The 21,561-nt window shown below is 45.1% G+C and overlaps 8 protein-coding genes across 11 annotated transcripts; 3 read left to right on the forward strand and 5 right to left on the reverse strand.

The window, feature by feature from the left end:
* Window positions 1-14: 14 nt before the first annotated feature.
* On the reverse strand, window positions 15-2,344 carry LOC125765032 (zinc finger protein 883-like). The gene is made up of 3 exons (XM_049429878.1): window positions 2,078-2,344; window positions 1,886-2,004; window positions 15-1,806 (listed from the first exon to the last, which is right to left on the reverse strand). The coding sequence occupies exons 1-3, from the start codon at window positions 2,204-2,206 to the stop codon at window positions 450-452; spliced, it is 1,605 nt and encodes a 534-aa protein (XP_049285835.1). The 5' UTR covers window positions 2,207-2,344; the 3' UTR covers window positions 15-449.
* A 96-nt stretch (window positions 2,345-2,440) lies between these two features.
* Window positions 2,441-4,461, reverse strand: LOC125765030 (uncharacterized). The gene is made up of 3 exons (XM_049429876.1): window positions 4,276-4,461; window positions 4,075-4,216; window positions 2,441-4,008 (listed from the first exon to the last, which is right to left on the reverse strand). Exons 1-3 carry the CDS (start codon window positions 4,339-4,341, stop codon window positions 2,561-2,563), a joined length of 1,656 nt encoding a protein of 551 aa, XP_049285833.1. The 5' UTR covers window positions 4,342-4,461; the 3' UTR covers window positions 2,441-2,560.
* Window positions 4,462-4,600: 139 nt separating this feature from the next.
* Window positions 4,601-12,493, forward strand: LOC125764902 (Golgi-specific brefeldin A-resistance guanine nucleotide exchange factor 1). The gene is made up of 7 exons (XM_049429592.1): window positions 4,601-4,992; window positions 5,142-7,487; window positions 7,567-7,775; window positions 7,846-9,979; window positions 10,051-10,320; window positions 10,396-10,510; window positions 10,594-12,493. The coding sequence occupies exons 1-7, from the start codon at window positions 4,891-4,893 to the stop codon at window positions 11,706-11,708; spliced, it is 6,291 nt and encodes a 2,096-aa protein (XP_049285549.1). The 5' UTR covers window positions 4,601-4,890; the 3' UTR covers window positions 11,709-12,493.
* Window positions 12,207-13,562, reverse strand: LOC125765173 (UPF0235 protein C15orf40 homolog). 2 transcript variants are annotated; one of them, XM_049430087.1, is made up of 3 exons: window positions 13,201-13,562; window positions 12,916-13,129; window positions 12,207-12,802 (listed from the first exon to the last, which is right to left on the reverse strand). In XM_049430087.1, exons 1-2 carry the CDS (start codon window positions 13,478-13,480, stop codon window positions 12,927-12,929), a joined length of 483 nt encoding a protein of 160 aa, XP_049286044.1. In that variant the 5' UTR covers window positions 13,481-13,562; the 3' UTR covers window positions 12,207-12,802; window positions 12,916-12,926. The 2 variants fall into 2 exon arrangements, with proteins under 2 accessions (XP_049286044.1, XP_049286043.1); XM_049430086.1 differs by having other exon boundaries at window positions 12,207-12,811.
* On the forward strand, window positions 13,544-15,630 carry LOC125765092 (glyoxylate reductase/hydroxypyruvate reductase). Of its 2 annotated transcripts, XM_049429967.1 has the most exons (4): window positions 13,544-13,648; window positions 14,329-14,527; window positions 14,592-14,759; window positions 14,819-15,630. In XM_049429967.1, exons 2-4 carry the CDS (start codon window positions 14,460-14,462, stop codon window positions 15,546-15,548), a joined length of 966 nt encoding a protein of 321 aa, XP_049285924.1. In that variant the 5' UTR covers window positions 13,544-13,648; window positions 14,329-14,459; the 3' UTR covers window positions 15,549-15,630. The 2 variants fall into 2 exon arrangements, with proteins under 2 accessions (XP_049285924.1, XP_049285923.1); XM_049429966.1 differs by lacking the exon at window positions 13,544-13,648 and having other exon boundaries at window positions 13,743-14,527.
* On the reverse strand, window positions 15,617-16,287 carry LOC125765194 (U6 snRNA-associated Sm-like protein LSm3). Its single transcript, XM_049430110.1, has 3 exons — window positions 16,131-16,287; window positions 15,953-16,060; window positions 15,617-15,867 (listed from the first exon to the last, which is right to left on the reverse strand). The coding sequence occupies exons 1-3, from the start codon at window positions 16,146-16,148 to the stop codon at window positions 15,688-15,690; spliced, it is 306 nt and encodes a 101-aa protein (XP_049286067.1). The 5' UTR covers window positions 16,149-16,287; the 3' UTR covers window positions 15,617-15,687.
* A 227-nt stretch (window positions 16,288-16,514) lies between these two features.
* LOC125765138 (probable H/ACA ribonucleoprotein complex subunit 1) lies at window positions 16,515-17,845 on the forward strand. Its single transcript, XM_049430032.1, has 2 exons — window positions 16,515-16,672; window positions 16,968-17,845. The coding sequence occupies exon 2, from the start codon at window positions 16,978-16,980 to the stop codon at window positions 17,698-17,700; it is 723 nt and encodes a 240-aa protein (XP_049285989.1). The 5' UTR covers window positions 16,515-16,672; window positions 16,968-16,977; the 3' UTR covers window positions 17,701-17,845.
* A 39-nt stretch (window positions 17,846-17,884) lies between these two features.
* On the reverse strand, window positions 17,885-19,545 carry LOC125765137 (uncharacterized). 2 transcript variants are annotated; one of them, XM_049430030.1, is made up of 3 exons: window positions 18,838-19,545; window positions 18,230-18,776; window positions 17,885-18,161 (listed from the first exon to the last, which is right to left on the reverse strand). In XM_049430030.1, the coding sequence occupies exons 1-3, from the start codon at window positions 18,842-18,844 to the stop codon at window positions 17,990-17,992; spliced, it is 726 nt and encodes a 241-aa protein (XP_049285987.1). In that variant the 5' UTR covers window positions 18,845-19,545; the 3' UTR covers window positions 17,885-17,989. The 2 variants fall into 2 exon arrangements, with proteins under 2 accessions (XP_049285987.1, XP_049285988.1); XM_049430031.1 differs by having other exon boundaries at window positions 18,236-18,776; window positions 18,838-19,544.
* Window positions 19,546-21,561: the final 2,016 nt, after the last annotated feature.

The raw sequence follows: 21,561 nt of genomic DNA on the forward strand, positions 1-21,561 counted from the left end.
CGACTGGATGGGTTTGAATTATATTTGCGCGCATTGAAGATAGCAAAATCGAAAATCATACTTCCTAAAACACAACATGCTATGTGCTGGTTCTTATCTCCTTACGAAGCGAAAGCATTGCGGTTTTAGAATTGATAACAATTGCTCACTCAATCAGGGCTCGACAACAAGCAATTTTTTGAATATGTACATGTGCCAGATGGTCAGGAATATTTAAATAAACATCACGTTTTAGATTTCAATTTGTTATTTCAATTTTAATATAACATTTGAGTACTTCAACAAACTAACCTGGGAAAATTGAGGCATCCCTGCCGCTTACAAACTTCAGGTTAAGTCGTTCAAATCCTTCCGGTTTGTGATTCGTGTCGTAATTTATTATTTTTCAATTATCGGCTACACCCGCCAGATAAGAATTATGCTGTAGATAGCATGCAATGCCATGGCAATCATCGTCCATGCTCCCTGTGCATGTGTTTATAAAACGAACTAGGATCTGCGAATTGGCGGCTACAAACTTCGCACTGGTACGGTTTCTCGCCTGTATGCAATCGTAAATGAACCGTTAACGTTGGTTTCCGTTTGAAGCGTTTGTCGCAATACTCGCAGGTGAAGTTCTTGGTGTCACTGTGCACAACCTGCATGTGCCGGTCGTAAGAGCTTTTGTACGTGAAGTCACGATTGCAAACGTCGCAACGATATGTCTTCCTGCCACGGTGAACGCTTTCGTGATCTTGCAGCGCGATGCGTTTGTTAAACGTACGTCCACAGAACGAGCAAAAATACTTCGGTTGTCGGCCTTGGTGCATGTTGTAATCGTGTTTCTCTAGTTTTGCTTCGCTCGTAAACTTTTTGTCACACATTGCACATTGGTACAGCTTGACAGACACGTCGGCATGCTCTTTAGCAAGATGTTGAAGCAGATTGCGATTGAATTTGAATTTCATCCGGCAGACAAAACATTCATTTGTTCCATCCGGTCGACATTTGGTAGCGTGGGGTTTCTTTTCTAAGGTACGTTTTGTCTTATGTGAAGCTCGATGTTGGCGAGCAATTACGATAGACGTGAATTGTTTGTGACACAGATCACATCGATGGAATTTCATCTCTAGTTCGGTATGAATCTGTCCGATGTGTTCACACAAATCCTCATTTTTAACGAATCGTTCTTCACAAACCGCACATATCAGTCGTTCGTTGCGTTCGATGCCATCATCAGCATTCATCCAGGTGCTGATATTGCACAAACGTTGTTCATCACTTGTCCCACAGGAGTTATGTTTCAACAGTTCATGGATGAAGGCAAACGTTTGACTGCAACCATTGCATCGATACCCAGTACAGTCTTTCTGATGTAAATCCAGTTCTGTCTGTGACTGGAATAGCTTGTCACAGTACAAACATCCGAACGGATATTGATGGGTGAGCAAGTGGTCATTCCATTCCAAAATGCTGCCCAGCGATATCATACACTTTTGGCATTGTTTGGGTACGATAACATCCTTGTGCGATGAATGGAGATGTTTCTGTACGTCGTGGTACGCCCCGGAGAACGATTTGCAGATGAAACATTTATGTTCCTGATCGTTTCCACAGCTTTTTGTAATGGCGAGAGGTTTTTCTTCGATGCCTTCTGATTCGTTGTCATATTCGTACAAATACTCCTCATCGTCGGATACGAGCTTGGCTGCTTGCATTTCGCTAGCTGCATCCGGAACAATCACATGCAATACATCGGCCTGGAATGAGGTATGGTTACTAGATTCATGATACATTGTATCTAGCAATTTTGTCTCCCGTTGTAGACTGAAAGTTATAGAAAAAGTCGTGTCAAAGATCTTCTCAACAACAACAAAATACCCTCTTCAAACATATCGCTACTTACCGTAAAAGTGAACAAAAAATCCCATTTACTCTTCGAATCTCGGTCATAATGCTGAAGACAACAGTGATGTTGTTTTCGCACTCGGGGCAAATATTCGTATACTCATCGGAAGGTAGCATCTGGATATCAACAATGATCGGTACGAATTTGTTAGTATGATTGGGACATTCAACCGAACGACGCTTTGCTTACCTCTGTCCCTAAAAGCACTTGCAAATGACTGCACTCTTCTTCGGAGTTGAACAAATCGAAAAAACTTCTTGTGCACTCGGTCTTCGTTAAGCAGAACCGGCACATGGTATTGCTAAGTTCTGTAGCCATGTTGCAAACCGGCCCACAACACACTGTTTACAAGAATAGCTAAATATTCCACAACGCGTTTCTTCCATCAACCATGTCAACAAAAGCGATTTGTTTATGCTTTGTCCAAGGCGACAACAGCTGTCAACGTATTGATAGAGAGCACAACTAAAATTAAGTGGGAACACGATTTCTCATAAACTAAAGATTTTAAACCTTTATCATTTCGAACAAAGAAATTATTATTATACAGCATTTTGAAGGAAATAATGTACGATTTATTATTATGCAACTTATGTCGAATTTTGCGTAATAAAGGATTTCTTATCTTGAAACAAGCCCACTTTCCATCTTATGATCGTAAAGCTAACATCCTTAAAATTCCCAGCCACGATATTCCTTCAATATCGCATTATTATCCTTCCGCATTCGTCTGACAGCACTCGCTTCACCCTTCGGCACGAGCCGTTTCTGCATGTCTTTCTTTTCCCGTTGTTGTAGATCCCCTTTTATCCGATTGCTGACTATCGACGGAGCAATCGTACTGGCCGTGGTGGAATAGGAACGAACGCTGCGCGCATCGTCCAGCAGCTTTCTTACCATCGCCATACGATATTGCCGTGAGTTTGTATCAATCGTTTTATCTTCTGGCTCACTTTCAGGATCGTCGGATTCGATATCGACACGCGCTTCTTCCGACGATTGTGCCAAGTGCTCTGTAGAGATAGAATCTTCCTCTGCCTGTTGCTGTTGGATGATGCTAAGATTGGCTGGCTCAATTTCTTCCTCTTCGTTGCGTTCAGGCATTTCAAGCTCTTCTTGGATGGACAAAGATTCTAGGTAGTTGAAAATTGCTGCATTCGGCTCTTTCTTTTTAGAATCCTTTGGTGGCTGTTTTCCTTCCGATAGTTTCATTTCCTCTTCCAACTTTCGACGACATTCGTCTAGCTCCTTCTCATCGACAAGTGAGTGCTCGTTATTCTGATCATACGCTGGATCTGCTGTTTCCGTATCTACATCTTCATCCGTGTCTGATTCGTCGTTTTCCGAACATTCTGATCGGTTTTCTTCGTGATATTCCTTCATCAGATCATCCTCCATCTCCTGTGTAAAACCATACCCTGAACAGAGCACTTCCAGATCGAGCTCGTCGTCTCGTTCCAGATCGCTGAACTTAGGATATTCTTCACTCTCGTATCCAAACTTCTTTCGGAACAGTTCTCGTACACCCTGCACGTCTCGATCAAAGTACATTTCAGCGTTTGGATGTGACGTTGACACCATTTGAGGAAAATCGATTACGATCGGACGTTGATCGTCCGTTATCATGATGTTGAACTCGTTGAAATCACTGTGTATTACACCACAGTTTCCAAGACGAACGATAAGGTTCATCAAATCATCGTACAGTCCTTCCACGTTTCCAACCTCGGATACGTTTGTTAACGGGTAGCCATCAACGAGCTCCATAATAACACAGTGCCGGTTGAAATCAACCGGTGTCGGTACGGGAAAGCCGCGATCGTACAAGGCCTTCATGTAGGCAAACTCGCGCGTTGCTGAAATGCGCGATAGATAAAGCCAGCTCATCTTGCGTCGCTTGCCGTGATAATCACGCTTCTCGCGCACATTACGGAAGCAGATACGACCCAGACGGTGCAGCTTCAGACACAAAGATTTGCCCTCCCCATCCACTACGGTATAGATGTTTGATTCCTTGCCGACTCCAATCTGATTTCCGAATCCGGCAATAGCTCCGCGTAGTGTAAGCGATTTGAGAGCCAAATAATCGTATCCAGCATTCGTTAAACGGTATCCATCGACTGCAAACGTTGGCAAACGGAGAAACGTTACAACATGGCATTTCAAAAAGTACCTAAATTACTTACATCGTTTGCCTCGTTCGTATGAAAGGAGCTTATGTTTGCACAGCTCGCGTAGCAACTTATGAAGTCCACCACTCTTTAGGCTTGCAATCGCGGCCACCAAAACTCCCGGCACCAGTTCATGATTCTTCATGCCCATTTCAATCTGTACCAGAGAGGTAGAAAATAAACACCAGTCGAAAGCATCAAACATCCGCTACTTACCGCCGTCAGGATGCGGAAATCTTCCTTCGTGAGATACCGAAGTACAGTTACATTGAGTTTTCCCATGATTTTCCCGAGTCGTTAAACGTTCTTTCTGCTTTGGAGAGATTTTTCTTTCCTCGTGCTTTGAGTTTCTGTTTACATCTCGCTGTCAGAAGGAATGTGCCAAATGCCCAAGATAGCTCTTTCTGAGACATCTACTGAGGTGTACACAGACGCCAGGGAATGCCAATTTGCAATTTTATTTTTATTTATACAGCATAGAAATGCAAAATGAGATAAGTTTGAATAAACTTGGATGATTCCTAATGAATTCAGAAATTCTTCGTGTGTAGGACAAAGGTATTCTGAAAATTTTATCCCAAATTTGGCGCCGGCATGTCAACGAAGAAACAGATGACATTTCTGTCCTTTGTTATGGAAAAGAGACGAAAGGAAACTGCGAGCGAGAGGAGACAACAGGCAAGAGAGAAAAAATAGTAAACGTCACTACTGTGAGTTGGAAGTTATGGTGGAAGTAGGAAAAAAGTGACACAAATTCAATTTACCCAAAGAAATTTCGCTCGCTGGTGTCCGCCTTGTGTTCCGTTGGCCAGCTGCTGGCCGCTGATCAAAATGTCACCACCCGGGAATGGAATATTCGTCGTGCGCGGTGAAATGTCCACCCTGACGACGGCAATGCGCCGCGGGTCAAGGTGGAGCTTCAACACGTACCAGGTAACGATGGGGTATTCATGAATGCTGGTGCCCAGATTTTCCCATCTGGAATCATTTCGTACGCCGTACGGCAGATTTTCGGCGAGGATGAACATGATATTTAAATGCGTTACGGAAACATTACTCTGTGAAACTACTTTTCATTGCAGGATGACGACAAGGATGTGCTACTGAAGAGTTTTCAAGAGCTGAAAGAAGTGCTGCTCCAGGTGGAAGATCTTCGATTGGTTGAGCCGAACGTATTCCTTTCTCCATTTTTGGACGTGATACGATCGGAGGAAACGACGGGACCCGTCACCAGTCTGGCATTGTCCGCCGTGAATAAGTTTCTGTCGTATGGTTTGATCGACCCAACACACTCGACCCTTGCTGCCACGGTGGAAAATATTGCCGATGCGGTGACGCATGCACGATTCGTCGGCACAGATCAAACATCTGATGGGGTGGTTCTGATGAAGATCATACAAGTGCTCCGTACATTGGTGCTCAGCCCAGAGGGTAGCGCACTGTCGGATGAAAGTATGTGCGATATCATATTGAGTTGCTTTCGATTGTGCTTTGAACAGCGGCTTAACGAATTAGTGCGACGTACGGCTGAAAATGCGCTGAAAGATATTGTGCTACTGCTGTTCATGCGGTTACCGCAGTTCGTGGAAGGTGGAACGTACAACACACTGAAGACGCTGAAAATGCGCTCGAGTTCGATGGATCAATCCGGTAAACGAAGAAAGTATAGTAAATCAAGCATGAAAGAAGAAGCAAAGCCTGCCACAAGTGTACCTAGCGTTACGACAGCCGTTCCGGCGGTGCCGAAGATTGTGACTGCATCCTGTACGGAGGATGCAGCTAATCAGGCAAATTCGGCAGAAGAACCAGTCACACCAGTGATGCTTACGGCGCCGAATCGTCTCAGGGCACTACCACTGTCAACCACACCAGCTACGCCTGCTGGGGTTATTGTCGATCTGCAGGGTTCTATTTCTCAAACGCCAAAAGCACCCGCAACAGACCCATCAGTAACAACAGCGGGAGATGGCAGTTCCGTCCCTGAGACCGAACCGGAAACTGTACCATTGCAGGGTAGTGAGGAACCGGTTGCTACTGATCCATCATTTGTGAATTCGGTTGGTGTTCGTTTTACGTCACAGCAGGCAGATGAAGAGGTTCCTACGACTGGGAACGCTTCGACGGTTTCACACGTTCCATATGGACTACCGTGCATACGAGAGTTGTTTCGATTTTTAATTTCATTGTGTAATCCAATGGACAAACAAAACGGAGATGTAATGATTCACATGGGCCTGACGCTTCTTACAGTAACGTTCGAAGTTGGTGCGGACAGCATCGGTCGGTACGATTCGTTGCTCACCATTGTGAAGGACGATCTGTGCCGCAATCTGTTTGCACTGCTCGCTACCGAACGGATATCGATATTTGCAGCCGGGTTGCAACTTTCGTTTCTTCTGTTTGAATCGCTTCGTGCTCAGCTAAAGTTTCAACTCGAGCATTACCTCACCCGTGTAGCGGATATGATAATGAACGACAGCCCCAGGATACTATACGAGGCGCGCGAGCTAGCAATGGATAATCTGCTACAGCTATGGCGCATTCCAGGTTTTGCTGCCGAATTGTACATCAACTATGATTGTGACCTTTACTGTTCAAATCTTTTCGAGGACTTGACGAAACTGTTGTCGAAAAACACACTTTCGGCGACCCAAGCCATCTATAGCATTCATACACTATCGATGGATGCATTGCTGACGATTGTAGAATCGATCGAACGGAATTGTGTGCATGCGAAAAATGGACAGAAACCGAAATACATGCGACATTCGAGAAATAATTCCTATGCGACGGCAAAGATCGTGTTGGATGCGTCAACGACCGGTACACCGTCCGTACGAGAAAACGAAGGGCAAATAACGTTGGAATTGGAGGCTGAATCCGAAGATGCAGGAGGCAATGCAGAACCGGCAGTAGTGGTGGAGAATATTAGCAAATTTTTGCACTCTAGTCAAAGTGATCGTTTAAGTCGGGAAGCGATTGCTAGTGGTGCATCCGGTGGAGATGAGGCTGCCACCGAAGGCACAACACTCCCTGCCGAGTCCCCGCAGAAGCTATCGCACGAAGAGCTGGCCGCAATCAAGCGCAAGAAGCGCCTACTGACGCAGGGAACGGATTTGTTTAACCAGCGTCCAGAAAAGGGCATCCAATTTCTGCAGGAAAACGGGCTGCTTAATTCAGTGCTCGATCCACAGGAAGTGGCACAGTATTTGCGAGCAAACTCTGGTCTCGACAAGAAGATGATTGGGGAGTACATTAGCAAAAAGAAGAATGTCGAAAGCCGCATCTTGGAGGTGTTTGTGAAATCGTTTGATTTTGCCGGTTTAACTATCGATCAGGCGCTTCGGTTGTATTTGGAAACGTTCCGATTGCCTGGGGAAGCACCGCTGATTTCACTCGTGATGGAACATTTCGCCGACCATTGGCATGTAAGTGATGAAATAAATTGTCGCTATTGCATTTGTCGTATTTGGTTACATCATGTTAATCGTTTGATCTTGTTTGTAGGAATGCAATAATGAACCGTTCGCCAACACGGACGCTGCGTTCCGTCTGGCGTATGCAGTGATCATGCTGAACATGGATCAACATAATCACAATGCGAAGCGATTAAACGTTCCGATGACAGTGGATGATTTCCTACGCAACTTGCGTGGTTTGAACGGGAACTCGGACTTTGATCAGGAAATGCTTACTAAAATTTACCATTCGATAAGGTAATGTTGGTGGCTTGTCGGAGATTCAGTTTAGATGGGACGCTAAATAAACGATTTTTTCATCTAACAGAAATGAAGAAATCGTTATGCCCGCGGAACAGACGGGACTGGTGCGTGAGAACTATCTCTGGAAGGTGCTGTTACGCCGTGGCGCCACAAAAGACGGCATCTTTCATCATGTGTTTGGGCCACAACACGATCGTGAGCTGTATCGCGTTATACAGGGGTCAACACTGGCCGCCCTCAGCTTCGTTTTCGATAAATCGCTAGACAATGTGTCACTCTACCAGAAGGCAACGGGAGGTTTCATGAAATCGGCCGCCATTGCAGCTCATTTCCAGCTGCACGGTGACTTTGACGCATTGATTTTAACGCTGTGCAAATTTACGACACTCCTAACGCCACCGCCGAACGATTCGAATGAAATAACGGCCAGTGTTATGTTCGGCCAGAACGTGAAAGCGCAGTTAGCGATGCGCACCGTGTTTGGGCTGATACACGAACACGGTGATTGTATGCGCGAAGGTTGGCGACACACGATGGATGTGCTGTTACAGCTGTTCAAACTGAAGCTACTGCCGAAGGCACTGATGGAAGCGGAAGATTTTTGTGAAGCAAATGGTAAGGTAACGTTGCTGCGTGAACCAAATCCACTGCCGAAGACGGAGGCGGGACTGTTCAGTTCGCTGTACTCGTATCTGGCGAACGATGGTCAGCGGCAGCCTTCGTACGAGGAGCAGGAAGTGATCAAACTGTCACGAAAGTGTATACGCGACTGCCAAATCGAGCAGATCGTGAACGAGTCCAAGTTTCTGCAGCTAGAATCGCTCGAGGAACTAATTGGGTGTTTGCTGGCGATGATCGTACCGCCAGACGCCCACAAATCTACTGCACCGCCGTACGGTGAGTGTACGGTCGTGTTTCTGCTCGAGCTGCTGGTGAAGGTGTTGATACAGAATCGCGATCGGTTGCTACCGGTTTGGTCTCGAGTGCAGGAAAAACTGTACACATTGTTGGTGGGTGCTTCAACGAATGAGTACACCTATCTGCTGCAGCGTACGACGGTCGCACTGCTCAAGCTGGCCATTTATCTGATGCGCAACGAGGAAATCTGCTCCACTATTCTGCAGAGCTTTCGAATGCTGTTGGCTCTGCGTCCAGCGGTCATACTGGCCATCTCGAAACCCATCTCGATCGGTATGTACGAGCTGCTGAAAACAAGTGCCCAGAACATCCACACCGAAGCAGACTGGGTGATCGTGTTCACGGTGCTGGAATGTGTCGGAGCAGGCGCAATGCCACCGGATTATGCCGTCGATCAGGTAGCGATCAGTGGTGCCAAATCGGATGGAGCGATGAGTAGCGAAGAAGATTCGGGTCTGCCCGATCGTGGGTATATTTCCGATTCCGAACTGAGCACTGCCACAATGCCTTTGGTAAAGACGGCCGCCCCAGCTCCATCTCCGGTACCGCTTCCTAGCAGCCCAACCACTGGCGATGCGTGGATAATGGTTAACAAGGATGCGATCGATCTGGTTCCGGCAGGATCCGGTGGGCACTCTCCGGCTACCTCTATTCAGCATTCGATTCAGTACCACTGCAAGCTACTTGAACACTCCGCGTTCGCGTTAGTGAAATGTTGGGAAAGTTTGGCGTTCATCGTGCGTAACGTGGCGCACATCACGCCTTACAACTTTGAGAGTTGTGTCCGCTGCATACGCACCTTTGTGGAAGCTTCTATGAGCCAACCGTATCACCCACAGCAACGCGATTATCAAACGAACAAAAAGAAACCCGGATCGGGCAAGGATCGTCAGCGGAAGCGGGAAGGAGCTTCTCACCAAGGTGCAGGCATGTCCTCATCCTCATCCTCGTCGCTCGCAATGGATAGCAGCGATAGTGAATCGGAGGAGTTGCCCGAGCGTTATCAATCAATATCAATCCAGCTGCTCGATCTGATGCATACGCTGCACACGCGCACGGCACAGATCTTTCGCTGGTGGGCCGAAGAAGGTGGTGCTGTGCCACAGTGTTCTTCTCTGTGGTCCCAGGGGTGGTGTCCGTTGCTCCAAGGCATTGCACGACTTGCAACTGACCATCGGCGCCAGGTTCGCACCAGCGCTATCACATGCCTACAGCGCGCATTACTTGTCCAGGATCTTCAGACCCTAACCGGATTGGAATGGGCTGGTTGTTTCAAGCAGGTTTGTTCAACAGCCGATATCTTCTCAGTCTATGAACTAATGTTTTTTTTTTATTTGCTATTGTTTCATAGGTCCTGTTCCCTTTGCTACAGGAGCTGTTGCAGGAAAAAGCTACCGGCCCGGTGGAGGTGTCCCTGCTTGAGGAATCCCGCATACGAACGGCAACGATTATGTCCAAAGTGTTTCTCCACCATTTGACACCGTTGATCGCATTGCCTAATTTTCAGGAGCTATGGCTCGAGATACTGGACTATTTCGAACGGTTCATGACGGCTGGTTCGGATATGTTGTATGAGGCGGTGTTGGAAAGCCTCAAGAATATGCTACTCGTTATGCATTCGGTAAGATGTTCTTGCTATAATAGCGTTGATCGAACGTGGTACTAATTGATGGGGTGATTGATTGTTTCGCGACAGGTTTGTGTGTTTCACAACACTGATGGTGTTACGCATTCTATGCTGTGGGATGTCACTTGGCAGCGAATATCCGGTTTTCTGCCCAATCTCAAGGATGAGCTGTTCAAGCACGAAGGTAGAACAGCTAGAGAGAGCAATAGACTAGCCTAGTTATGAACAGTTTTGATTAACAACCCGGTCTATCCATTCTGTTTGCAGCCGTCCGTTCATCGGTTAGTATTAGTGGTGGTAGCGCGGGAACTGGAAACGCAGGCTCCGGAATATCTCATAGTAGCCCGATGGTTCCACCGTCACTTGCCGGAGAGCAACAGCACATTTTAGAAGGTGGTCAGATAAATAACAGCTCAGTCGTTACCGACAGCATTCATCCGCGTGTTGTACTACATCCAGTACCCGCAGTGTCGGTTTCTTCAGCCTCGGTGCTATCGTCTTCACCTCCGGATTCATTTGTACAGCAACCCCAACCAGCTGCCAGTCATCCGGTCTCAACGGTTGAAGTGCATCGTTCTCCTGTACACCGAGTGGCTCCTAACAATCTGCTAATGAACAGCACGGCAACGAGTGATTTTAATGCACTTCCACTGATGCTGCCACGTGTTACAACGTTACCGCCACCGTCAGAATCGGTGCTTGCTGGACAGGAAGATACAATGAACGTAATGCTTTCATCTCCTGCGAAGGATGCCATATCACAGCAACATCAAGCATTGGCACCGGTTCAGACGGTTCCTTCGATAGTTGCACCAGTTGCTTCGAACATTATTGAACTCCCGGGGTTCCCGGTACCTCGTACACAACATTTGCCAACGAGTGCGCTGGACGATAGAAAGAACGATACGGAACACGAGTCTGCGATATCCGGCACCACAACGATCCCCGATGTAGAAACTGGAAATGTTCCATTGAGTCATCGTTTAGCGGGCTCACAGTATCCATCGCTACAGCACGTACCCATCGGTATTGCCCAAAGTTTTGCTCCGATCTTCGTACAACCAAATCCAATTCCAGCGGAAGCATCCGATATCTATTCGGATTACATCAACGATCCCTATAATCTGACACTGCAAATCGACAACGGAACTGGTAGCGTCCCAAGCGTTACCGGTGCTACAACGGTAGCTCCTGATTCGGACACACTAGCAAGATCAATAGAGGAAGCAAAACCCAACCCGACGGCGGTCACAACGACAATGACGGCATCAGCGACGTCGTCTGCCCAGATGGCGAATGTATTTCAATCGGCGCAATATTTTAGTTTCCCGGCCAGTGGCCGTATACCACCTGGGTCGGAGATGCTTTTCGGAGAACCGTAAACCCTAAGCATCGAAACCATTGGAATGCGTTCTTTTTCATATCGAACATTCCTACCATTCGCTTTTTTCGTGTTTCCTGTTCGTTTGTGCCTGGAATGGTATCTTTTAGCAAATTTATTCTACTCCCACCGGAGTTGTATTGTTTAGTTGGCACGTCTACAGAACGAGTGAGACACACACACCGTGTACCTTCAGCACGGTCTAATTCCGACTTGGAAGGATAAGGAATGCATATTTTAAGTACGCACTATATTACTCCTATCTTCGAACAGAGCTGCAGTGATTCAAACGGTAGCCAAGATATTTATTGGTGTCAAATCAGGAAAATCCTCTTCCGTTCTGTTGCAATTAGCTTAGCGGCGTATTGTTTATAACGCTCGACCACGAACGTTCTAGGGAAAGGTTGTAAAGGCTAACGATTGTTGTTCAATTTTAATTCCACTGTTTGTGTTTATTTAGGTTTATTGCCAATCTACTGTCCGTTTCCATTTTTAATGCATATAGTAAACAAAGCACCGCTACTTGCATTGTATCCCGGGCATGGGTATAGAAAGTAGTATTATTTAACCACAACGGTACTTGTTTTTATCAGTTTATCACACAGCAATTTATATCCTCCTTTGGGACACATATGCACTGTAATTGTGGATTTTTGGCCAAACGATTCACGTGGCATGCCGCGATGATGCAGACAGAGCCACAGGCATTCACGTCCCTTACACATTGTACGATGTTCAATAGCGAAATGAGGTCAAAGTTTAAGAAATAAATATATTACAAATATCCGTTCCTTCGTTTTTGATCCGCTTATAGCTAAGCTACGTTCTACAAGTAGCATGGCTGTATTCAATAGCCTGTAAGATCTGCTCCACTTTATCTGATATATCGATGATATCGCTATAAAATTCTCATTGTTTCCGATCGACGCAATTGTAATTTCGTTTGAAGTATTTAATCCTTCTTCATCCGAGAAGTTGTTGTTGTAGTTTGTTGTAACAAACCAAGAAGTTTGTTGTAGTCAATGTCTCTATTCTCCTCCCTGCTTTTGTGGTTTGGAATCTTTAGAATCAGAACCGCTTCCATCGATCGATCGCCTTTCGCACCTTTTTTATGGCGGTGAACCCACACCGTGTTGCAACAAACCAAAAGGCAATTCAATTTGGGTTTAATATTACATTTTTGTAGTAAGATTCGCTCTAAATCTCACCTGGCAAGAGATTACATTCCGGTGAACGCTTCTTTACGAAATATGGCAACTAACTGTTCTGGACTATGTCGACAACCATCTTTATCCAGCACGATCGTCTTCTGACGTGATTTAGATCCTCGATCGAGACTAATATCGCTCTTGCGTAGCTCCAGCAGTTTGGAAAGATATTTGATTAATTCCGTGTTGGCTTCACCATCGATCGGAGGGGCGGCTAGAATGGAAAACCGAATTGGTGTATAGTTTAGACGACTGATGTTACAAACATTCCCCATCCGGTCTTACCTATTTGACAACCGATTCCTTCCTCACTAACATCGGTGATTCCGCTTGTTTTAGCTCCCGGTTTGGCCAATATTTTAACGATCAAGTTTCCAGTCTTTGCATCTACCAGTACAGGACCATTCGGTGCCGGTGTGTTGTTTATCTCATCTTTTCCAGATTTTGAATGTTTGCCTCCAGCTGCTTTACTGGATTTCTTGGACATGCTACTAAACGTTGTCGTTCTGTGCCACGCTGCGGAATTGATCGATTTTCCAATGATTGTTTTGATCACCAAAAACATTTAGCCTTGTAAACTGGGTCGACTGCTTTAGGAAAGGGTAGGTTTGTTTACAAACAGCTGATTCTGACGTTTCTTACTCCTTTGGATTGGAAATTCCTTCTCGCCGGTACGGCAATTTTGGAAAACTTACTATTTCAGCAAACTTCAAGAGTTTCGTTTGAAGGAAAGGTATGTGAGCTATAGGGAGTACACATTTGCTCATGATTGATTATTCGCTCGATGTGGGCACATTAAACAAGCACATCTTATCAAAGTGAAAGTGAGCAGCTTGCTGGGGAAAGGCGGCAGCACCGTGACATTGATTGGGCTCTGGTTTGTAGGTCTGACCTCATTCGTCTTTCAAGACATTATCAACCAGAGACACAGAAAGTGCGCACCGTCTGCAGAAGAGGCCTTATGAGGGCACAGTTTATTTCTGAAATGAGAAACGACAAGCCACAAGCGTTGTAGTTTGAATTCGAAACAATTTGAAAATGTGAAAAGAATTTCAAAGTGGAGGAAGATTGAAGTTACACAGCACTACCATCGTTTACGGTGCAAATACTAGAAATGGGAAAGATGCTTACGTGAAGCATAGCTACAAAACCAAACTTGTTTGACTTTCTCTTACTGTGCAGTGTTTGAAGCTTCGTCCTTTTTAAAGGGCTGTTTGAAACAACGACGCAGTAGTGTGCTGGTGTACACAAACCTTACATAAGGCCCAGGACGGAGAGACAGGGCAGTTTGTAGATATACAAACAAATCGTTTGACGGTCACGATCGCATCAGTTTGGGAATTATTTGGGACAGCTTGTTTGCGTTTGCGATCGTTCGTGGAATGAATCCTGTATTTCGTCAACTTTCCGCAGCTCTATCGAGTGCCAGCTTGAGAGGTTCCATTCGGTACGGCATTGATGGACATTCGAAACGGCTTCAGCGTCCCATCTCCGTAGCCAAATCAGTCGCTTCCCAGATCCATCGAAATTATTGCTGTTTTGAAATGAAACCAAAGGTGTACGTAACCCGCAACGATTATGCCAGGATTGGGCTGGATCTGTTAAGAGAAGAGTAAGTTGTTAGATTTTAATCCGTTCAAAAATTAGCCAAATTAGCCGTACAATTTCTCTTTCAGATGTGATATTTCACTGTGGGACGAAGCTTATCCTGTGCCGAGAGATGAATTCCTCAAAAATGTGGCGGGAAAAGATGCAATCTACTGTTCACTGAACGATCGCATCGACAAAGAGTTGCTCGATCAGGCAGGACCAAATCTTAAGGTCATCTCTACCATCTCAGTTGGGTAGGTTGGAATAGGATGGCCGTAAAATTACACTAAACACGTTGGTTTCTGCTTCACAGCTATGATCATATCGATGTGAAGGAATGCAAACAGCGCGGAATTCGCGTAGGCTATACGCCGGATGTGCTAACGGATGCAACGGCCGAACTGACGGTTGCCTTGCTACTGGCAACAGCACGTCGACTATTCGAAGCCAACAAGCAAGTTCACACTGGCGGGTGGAAATCGTGGTCTCCAATGTGGATGTGTGGCAAAGGTGTGAAAGATTCTACTGTGGGAATCTTTGGCTTCGGTCGCATCGGTCAAGAGGTGGCAAAACGTTTAGCACCGTTCAAGCCATTACGGATTCAGTTTACAAGCCGCACGGACAAGTTTCTCACGGCGGAAGATTTGGGCGTAACACAGGTTCCGTTTGATGAATTGATCGAAACGAGTGATTTCCTTATCATTGCCTGTTCGTACAACGTGGAGACGGCCAATTTGTTCAACGATGCAGTGTTTTCGCGCATGAAACCTTCGGCAATCTTAATTAACACTAGCCGAGGTGGAGTGGTTGAGCAGCACGATCTGATTCATGCTTTACGTGCGGGTAAAATACAGGCAGCTGGATTGGACGTTACCACACCGGAACCACTTCCTCTGGATAACCCTCTCCTAACGCTTCCGAACGTTGTGGTATTGCCTCACATTGGCAGTGCCGACATTGAAACTCGTATTGAAATGTCGCGCATTACAGCATGCAATATCTTGGCCGGACTGAAGGGTGTAAAAATGCTTTCGGAAGTGTAGTATTGCATCCCGGATGCTGGAGAGCAAACTACTGTTACTTTGCGTTGTTCCGAAATAAAATGACCATATTTACCGAATTTCACTTAAACATGTTAGAATCGTTTCTTTAAATCTTTTGCCGATAGATAAATTAAACCGCTTAACTGCCGACACGCATCGGAGGTGAAACCAGAATGACTCCATCGCCGCGCACAAACAACATTGGAATGGTGCGTTTGGTAGTTTTGTACACCTCCTCGTACGTTTCTTCGTCAATCTCTACCGTGGTGACTGTTTCTTCGGCATCGCCCAGCACCATGTTGAGATGTTGATCAAATGCCTATAATCCGTACAAGACAAAGAGGGAGTGGAAGATAATGAAAATCAGGTTGGCAACCGTAAGATATTCGGGGAATGGATCTTACGTGCAATCGTCCGCGCAACTCGCGTTCGTAGCGCATTTTAACGTAGATTTTTTCATCCAAACTAAGCCGGATAAGATCCAATGGTTCCTTCACGGGAATAATGGGCATCTGCAACAAAGCGACCCATAACACGATGAAGGATAACATTTATGATGCGAGTGAAAATCAACCTACATACCTGTTCCTCTTCAGCCATTTTAATGATTGGATTGAGTTATTGAATGAAATTAGAAGATTCCACAGGCAAACGCCGCTATTTGTGCCGTATTTTGTTGTTTCTATCACAAGGCGCGGCTTTGGTAAATTGGCTTTGAAGTTTGTGGTGTAAACAAACGATGACAGGTTTATGCTATCGGTTACGTACTTAACAATTGATTTAAATATGTCTGCGTACTTTACGAAGCAATCCTCAGGAGGAGGATATGTATTACTCTAGTGAAGAAAATAAATTAATTTTTATCGATAAATTTGTACTCACTTTATCATTTTATTCGGAAGAATAATATTTTCTGCCTGTGTCTATCTGTCTGTTCGTCGAATAAACTTGAAAACACTGATGACATTTGGCACATGTGCTTGACAAACATGTAAACATGTGGTAGGTTGTTTAGAACAGGACAACGTGCCATGGGATTGTGAGCATCGTAATAGCAAAAATACTTGAATTTGTAACAAAATTAAAGACTATTGACTCTAGACTGATCGTGTTATTGGTTTTTGGTAAGTAGCAAATAAGTATTAATGCGTAACATCCGTAGTTTGATTAGTAGAGCGAGAATGCCGGCAATATGTGATGCGTTGCATTGTTGACAATGTGCGGACCAACAATTCTTATACTAAACGTAATAAAACGCTTACTATACTAAGCGTGTTCAAGTAATGGTAGCTGTAACAAAAGTTAGTCTACGTGCAGTCTCGAAATAATGGCCAGTTACAGATAGCGCCGGATGGGAAATAACTAATCAAAGACACATAACCTCACTTTCATGTTACGCTTGTTTACCTGTCGTTGCAGTTTGTTCGCTATGAGTTTCCGTGGACGCGGTGGTGGCGGTGGAGGCGGTGGATTTGGTGGACGAGGTGGCGGTGGTGGTGGATTTGGAGGACGTGGTGGCGGTGGTGGCGGATATGGTGGACGAGATAGCGGTGGCCGCGGTGGTTTCGGTGGTCGCGGTCGCGGCGGTGGCCGAGGCTTCGGTTCATGGGGTGACGAGGGTCCCAAGAATGTCGTTCCACTCGGATTTTACGATTACCCGTGCCAGGAGGATTTGATCGCAAAGGTGGATATACCAAATGTTCCATTCTTCAATGCACCCATCTATATGGAAGGAGAGAAGCTGATCGGCAAGGTCGATGAGATCTTTGGCTGTGTGAAAGATTTCTACGTATCGATCAAGCTGAATGATAACATGAAACCGGACGGGTTCCAGCCGAAACAGCAGCTGTTTATCGACTCGGCGAAATTGATGCCCATTGCCCGATTTTTACCTGGCAATCAGACTAAACGACCTGGTGGTCGCGTGGGCAAACCGGGTGGCCGTGGTGGTGGCGGTGGCTTCCGCGGCAGAGGAGGCGGTGGCGGTGGTTTCCGTGGCCGAGGAGGTGGTGGTGGCGGCTTTGGCGGTGGTGGTGGTGGTGGTTTCCGTGGTCGCGGAGGAGGTGGAGGACGTAATGGTGGTGGTGGCGGTGGCGGTGGCGGCGGCGGTGGTGGCTTCCGTGGTCGTGGAGGTGGAGGAAATCGGAGGTAATTTGATGATAGTCTCACGTGTTCACTACACAAATCCCTACACTGTCCCCGTATGCAATTTGATTATAAGTGTTTAAAGATTAAGGTCATGGAAATAAATGTGTCTCTTCCTGATTGCGAAGAAATATTCCAACCAAGCCGAAACATTTGATTACAATGTCTTCTTTGGAATGATAATTTGCATGTTTTGTTAGCTACATCTTATCATTTATTTAAAGTTAATCTTCTTGTCTTAAATACGTGGTTATTTATAAGCTTTATCATACAGAAGTTAGATGAAATTAAATAGATCAGGAACATTCACTCCTACACACTGGACAGCATTTTTTCTCCTCTAACCACCGGTCGATGCACAAGCGGTGAAATTGATGAACACACAGCTGCAAGTTTTTACATGCGGAAGGCTCGATTTGCTCCAAACAGATGGAACACTCTGGCGGTAATTGCTTTGCGCTAATTTTCCTGCGAAAAGAACTAACGTTTAAAAATGGCACTGAAAAGTACAACCGGAACAAGCTATTAAGAAATACCCGTACGATTGTAACCCATCGTGATTATCGTCCGCATATCCTGAAAGTACGTCCGATGTAATAATCGCGGGTGGTAGGAAAGTTGCCGTAAACCGTATAAGTTCAAACTCATCTTCGCAGCAGAATTCGCTGCGAAGCTTCAGCTCGTCCCGGTACTGATATGTGCTGGCGAAACAATGTCTACTGAGCATGTGTTCCGATAAACCACCGGTTTGATGCTGAATAAAGGCAGGAGAATTTTCCAACCGAAAGCACACACAAACTGGACAGTGAACTGCGGGGAGTTGTTGACCGCCGTTAGCAACAGCCGCTGGATGTAGATCGCGCGTATGTTCGTACAGTGAGTCGACGGTCAACCGGTCCAGGGCACAGTACGGGCAGGTGTAGATACCGATGGTATCGTACTGATCACTGTTCACCTTGCGTGCATACTTCGAGATCAGCTCATCGTACGAAATTAAACGTTGCAGTGGATGCTGGTGCTCCGAACAGGATGGGCTGGACTTTGGACATGCGAGACAACTGTACGTGCGTCCGTTCAAAAAAACTGCAAACGAACGAAAGTATGAACGTTAGCGAAGAAGACCTTATGTTCCAGCTGTACTTACGACTCATTGTTGATCGTTGCGGACGCTTGTTTGGCTGCTTGTGAACCGTTCACTGGAGAACACACGAGTGCTTTGAGCTGCCCGTATGAAGCCAATTGGATTGTCGGTCGCTATGGGAATGCGGAAAGCGTTGATCCGTATGACTGATAACAGTCGATTGGTTATGGATTGACGGAGATCACGTTTGCAAACCAAAGTACAGTGTGTAACGCATCAACAATCCAGCCAAGCTGTAAGAGTTTCCGCTGGGCATTGTTAAAGCTCTTGAAAGGAAGCATTTTGGGTACTAATAATTTCTTTAAATCTTTTCAGCTAGCACCAACTCAGTGCGTGTTGAAATTTGTTGAAACAAGCAGAGTTTTTTCCACATCTAGAGAAAGGTGTGATTCCCTCAGTACATAAGACATCAAACATTACACACTGATAAGAAATAGTACAGCTGATGATGATGATGCTAATCCAGCCATAACAAAAACAACGATGAAAGAGAACAGACCGTACAATAGAAGGGTCGATCTTTGGTTCTTAATCCATGCAGCGGGGAATAAACCTTCGAGTTGTTAAACAATCAAGCATTTATTTGTGCGAAGTGCTTGCGGATCGCAAATAGAAGACAACCGGGGGCATATTTCGATAGGAGTTTTAATTGTACAGCACTTGAATGATGATTATCCATCAATTTACACTTTTATGCGAGCGATTCATGGATGTTAACGGCTTTTGCACAAACTCACCACTATTTCTCCTGCGTGGAGGGGAAATTCACCACCCTACGGTGAGCTCATTCCCCTCCATTTTCTGTTCGTTCGCACACGTGCACCAAGTGAGAATTTTAAATTTCAAACGTTGGCGGTTACAAATAGATGTACCTTCAGTGATTTCATTCATTAAGATTACCGGAATTTCAATCGTCGTAATGCGGATGTTTAGATACAAAAAATGGAATGTTAACTGCATGAGCTATAATCCAATAATTCAATTTGTATTATCTCCAAGGACCATTTTCGCTTCAAGAAAAAAAACGCACGCATAATATGTCCTGAAAGCAAACGAAATTGTAATTCTTTTGGGAAATATCAAGAGATGGCAAGGGTGAATCGTCTATTCATTCTACGCAGCAATTATTTACGCACCGTAACATCCAGTCATGATCGATAATGTAAATGTGATATTTTATTAATTGAAAAAGGATTTCATTCGATGGAATTCAAACTGTTGAGTCTTCCATTGATATGATCCTTTGCCACCATGGTCTTTTTAAATCGAAACTTCAATAAGAATAAAACAATGCTAGTAAATTGTGGAATACAATTTCAAACTTTATTGGAAGAACTGATCCGACGGAACAGTTATTTGCAATGGCAAAATGATTATTGCATGAAATTCCAATGTCTGAAAGACATGGTGGGAAAATTGTTTCCATTCACAAATAGCTTCTAACAATTATGTTCCGTTGCTGGTGAAAGCAAACATACATAAAGTACATTACAAACAAAACTCCACATGGGCAAGTCCAGATTGCCATGGTTAGTGTTAGTGGGACACTCAGCTTTAGAGGGTGCTCAGATCGAGAATAAAATCCATTTCCTGCCGTCAACTACCATTGCGGGACACGCTCTCCGTTTATCCGAAATATGGTCGGCAAAGGATGTGAAGCTGGCACGAGCAAATAAAAGAACTCTTATCCGTTCCAATTTTATTTTGCATCCTCACTGGATAGTGTGCCCTTTTGGTACGGAAAGTTTCAGAAAGATGTTGAAAAAAAAAATTAAATAGAAGATTATATTACACGATTTTCCTTTCTCCATGCTTATCATCATCTGCGCGCCTGTTGGAGTCACTTATAGAAGTTAAGGTGTTGAATAGAAATACCTTTAAAAATAAATCGAGAACTGATATTGGGGGGAAAAGTGAATAAAATGAGTTTTCATATAACTTTCTACATTCCACTGGGAGCGTTTCCTGTTTGATGATTCGCCTTTCCCAACGTAAGCTTGTCTTTTACGTTCCATCTTTTCATATAGCAAAATTGTTCGTTTTGGTGCACCTGTCCCGTTTGTCTGTCAGGGTGATAAATAAAATAGTTGAAACAATCCAAACGACACGTTCATCCCTCTTCAAAACCACTCAAGCGTAAGATATTGAAACGAGCTTCTTGACCGGCGATTTCCCGCGGAACAGGCGTATGCGGAAGCTTTCCGGATCAATGCGTACGTGTTAAACTTTCGGATTTAAAAAAAAAGCCATTTAAACTGTGAATTATCGTCACTGGAGTGTAGCTTCACACGGACGGACACATCCTGTCCTTGAAAGCGAAGCCTAAAAGCGTTCTTTCAGCACAATTTCAATTTCTGCCACGGATGAAGGCGAGGGTTCCTGGGAGATGCTTTAAAACGTCCTTCTTCATGATTTGTGTCGAAGTTAAGATACGCAAAAATCAACGGATGTACGATACACAAGGAAAGCCAAACTGGAAGGGCCCAACAAAAAAAATTGTCGGTAAATATTGACCGTGGGGCACCGACCATGCCAGAAGCAGGACCCTTTTCGTACGGGTGTTCGGGACGCCTTTCCATTAAGGTTGGCAATGTTTTTTTCCCTATCCCTCTCCTGTCGTTACGACATTTTTGGGCATTCTTTTGGGGCATCTATTTGGCACAGGCCAGCCTGTGGAGCGATTCGATTCTGACGGTATGTCGGTACCGCAGTTGTCTGAAAGTAGCA

This window comes from Anopheles funestus, chromosome 2RL (assembly GCF_943734845.2).
Source record: "Anopheles funestus chromosome 2RL, idAnoFuneDA-416_04, whole genome shotgun sequence".
In the NCBI taxonomy this organism is placed as follows: domain Eukaryota; kingdom Metazoa; phylum Arthropoda; class Insecta; order Diptera; family Culicidae; genus Anopheles; species Anopheles funestus.

Excerpts from the sequence above, each read along its gene's own strand:
- LOC125765032 (XM_049429878.1), bottom strand. The coding sequence starts at position 2,206 with ATGGCTACAGAACTTAGCAATACCATGTGCCGGTTCTGCTTAACGAAG. Across the intron at positions 2,005-2,077 it reads AAGTGCTTTTAGGGACAGAG|ATGCTACCTTCCGATGAGTA; the intron begins GTAAGCAAAGCG and ends GTTGATATCCAG. Across the intron at positions 1,807-1,885 it reads ATTTTTTGTTCACTTTTACG|TCTACAACGGGAGACAAAAT; the intron begins GTAAGTAGCGAT and ends TATAACTTTCAG.
- LOC125765030 (XM_049429876.1), bottom strand. The coding sequence starts at position 4,341 with ATGGGAAAACTCAATGTAACTGTACTTCGGTATCTCACGAAGGAAGAT. Across the intron at positions 4,217-4,275 it reads ATTTCCGCATCCTGACGGCG|ATTGAAATGGGCATGAAGAA; the intron begins GTAAGTAGCGGA and ends TCTCTGGTACAG. Across the intron at positions 4,009-4,074 it reads ATACGAACGAGGCAAACGAT|TCGATGGATACCGTTTAACG; the intron begins GTAAGTAATTTA and ends CAACGTTTGCAG.
- LOC125764902 (XM_049429592.1), top strand. The coding sequence starts at position 4,891 with ATGTCACCACCCGGGAATGGAATATTCGTCGTGCGCGGTGAAATGTCC. Across the intron at positions 7,488-7,566 it reads ATTTCGCCGACCATTGGCAT|GAATGCAATAATGAACCGTT; the intron begins GTAAGTGATGAA and ends TCTTGTTTGTAG. Across the intron at positions 7,776-7,845 it reads AAAATTTACCATTCGATAAG|AAATGAAGAAATCGTTATGC; the intron begins GTAATGTTGGTG and ends TTCATCTAACAG.
- LOC125765173 (XM_049430087.1), bottom strand. The coding sequence starts at position 13,480 with ATGTTTTTGGTGATCAAAACAATCATTGGAAAATCGATCAATTCCGCA. Across the intron at positions 13,130-13,200 it reads AGGAATCGGTTGTCAAATAG|CCGCCCCTCCGATCGATGGT; the intron begins GTAAGACCGGAT and ends TTTCCATTCTAG.
- LOC125765092 (XM_049429966.1), top strand. The coding sequence starts at position 14,298 with ATGAATCCTGTATTTCGTCAACTTTCCGCAGCTCTATCGAGTGCCAGC. Across the intron at positions 14,528-14,591 it reads CTGGATCTGTTAAGAGAAGA|ATGTGATATTTCACTGTGGG; the intron begins GTAAGTTGTTAG and ends TTTCTCTTTCAG. Across the intron at positions 14,760-14,818 it reads ATCTCTACCATCTCAGTTGG|CTATGATCATATCGATGTGA; the intron begins GTAGGTTGGAAT and ends TCTGCTTCACAG.
- LOC125765194 (XM_049430110.1), bottom strand. Across the intron at positions 15,868-15,952 it reads AGTTGCGCGGACGATTGCAC|GCATTTGATCAACATCTCAA; the intron begins GTAAGATCCATT and ends TACGGATTATAG.
- LOC125765138 (XM_049430032.1), top strand. The coding sequence starts at position 16,978 with ATGAGTTTCCGTGGACGCGGTGGTGGCGGTGGAGGCGGTGGATTTGGT.
- LOC125765137 (XM_049430030.1), bottom strand. Across the intron at positions 18,162-18,229 it reads GATGGGTTACAATCGTACGG|GAAAATTAGCGCAAAGCAAT; the intron begins GTATTTCTTAAT and ends TTCTTTTCGCAG.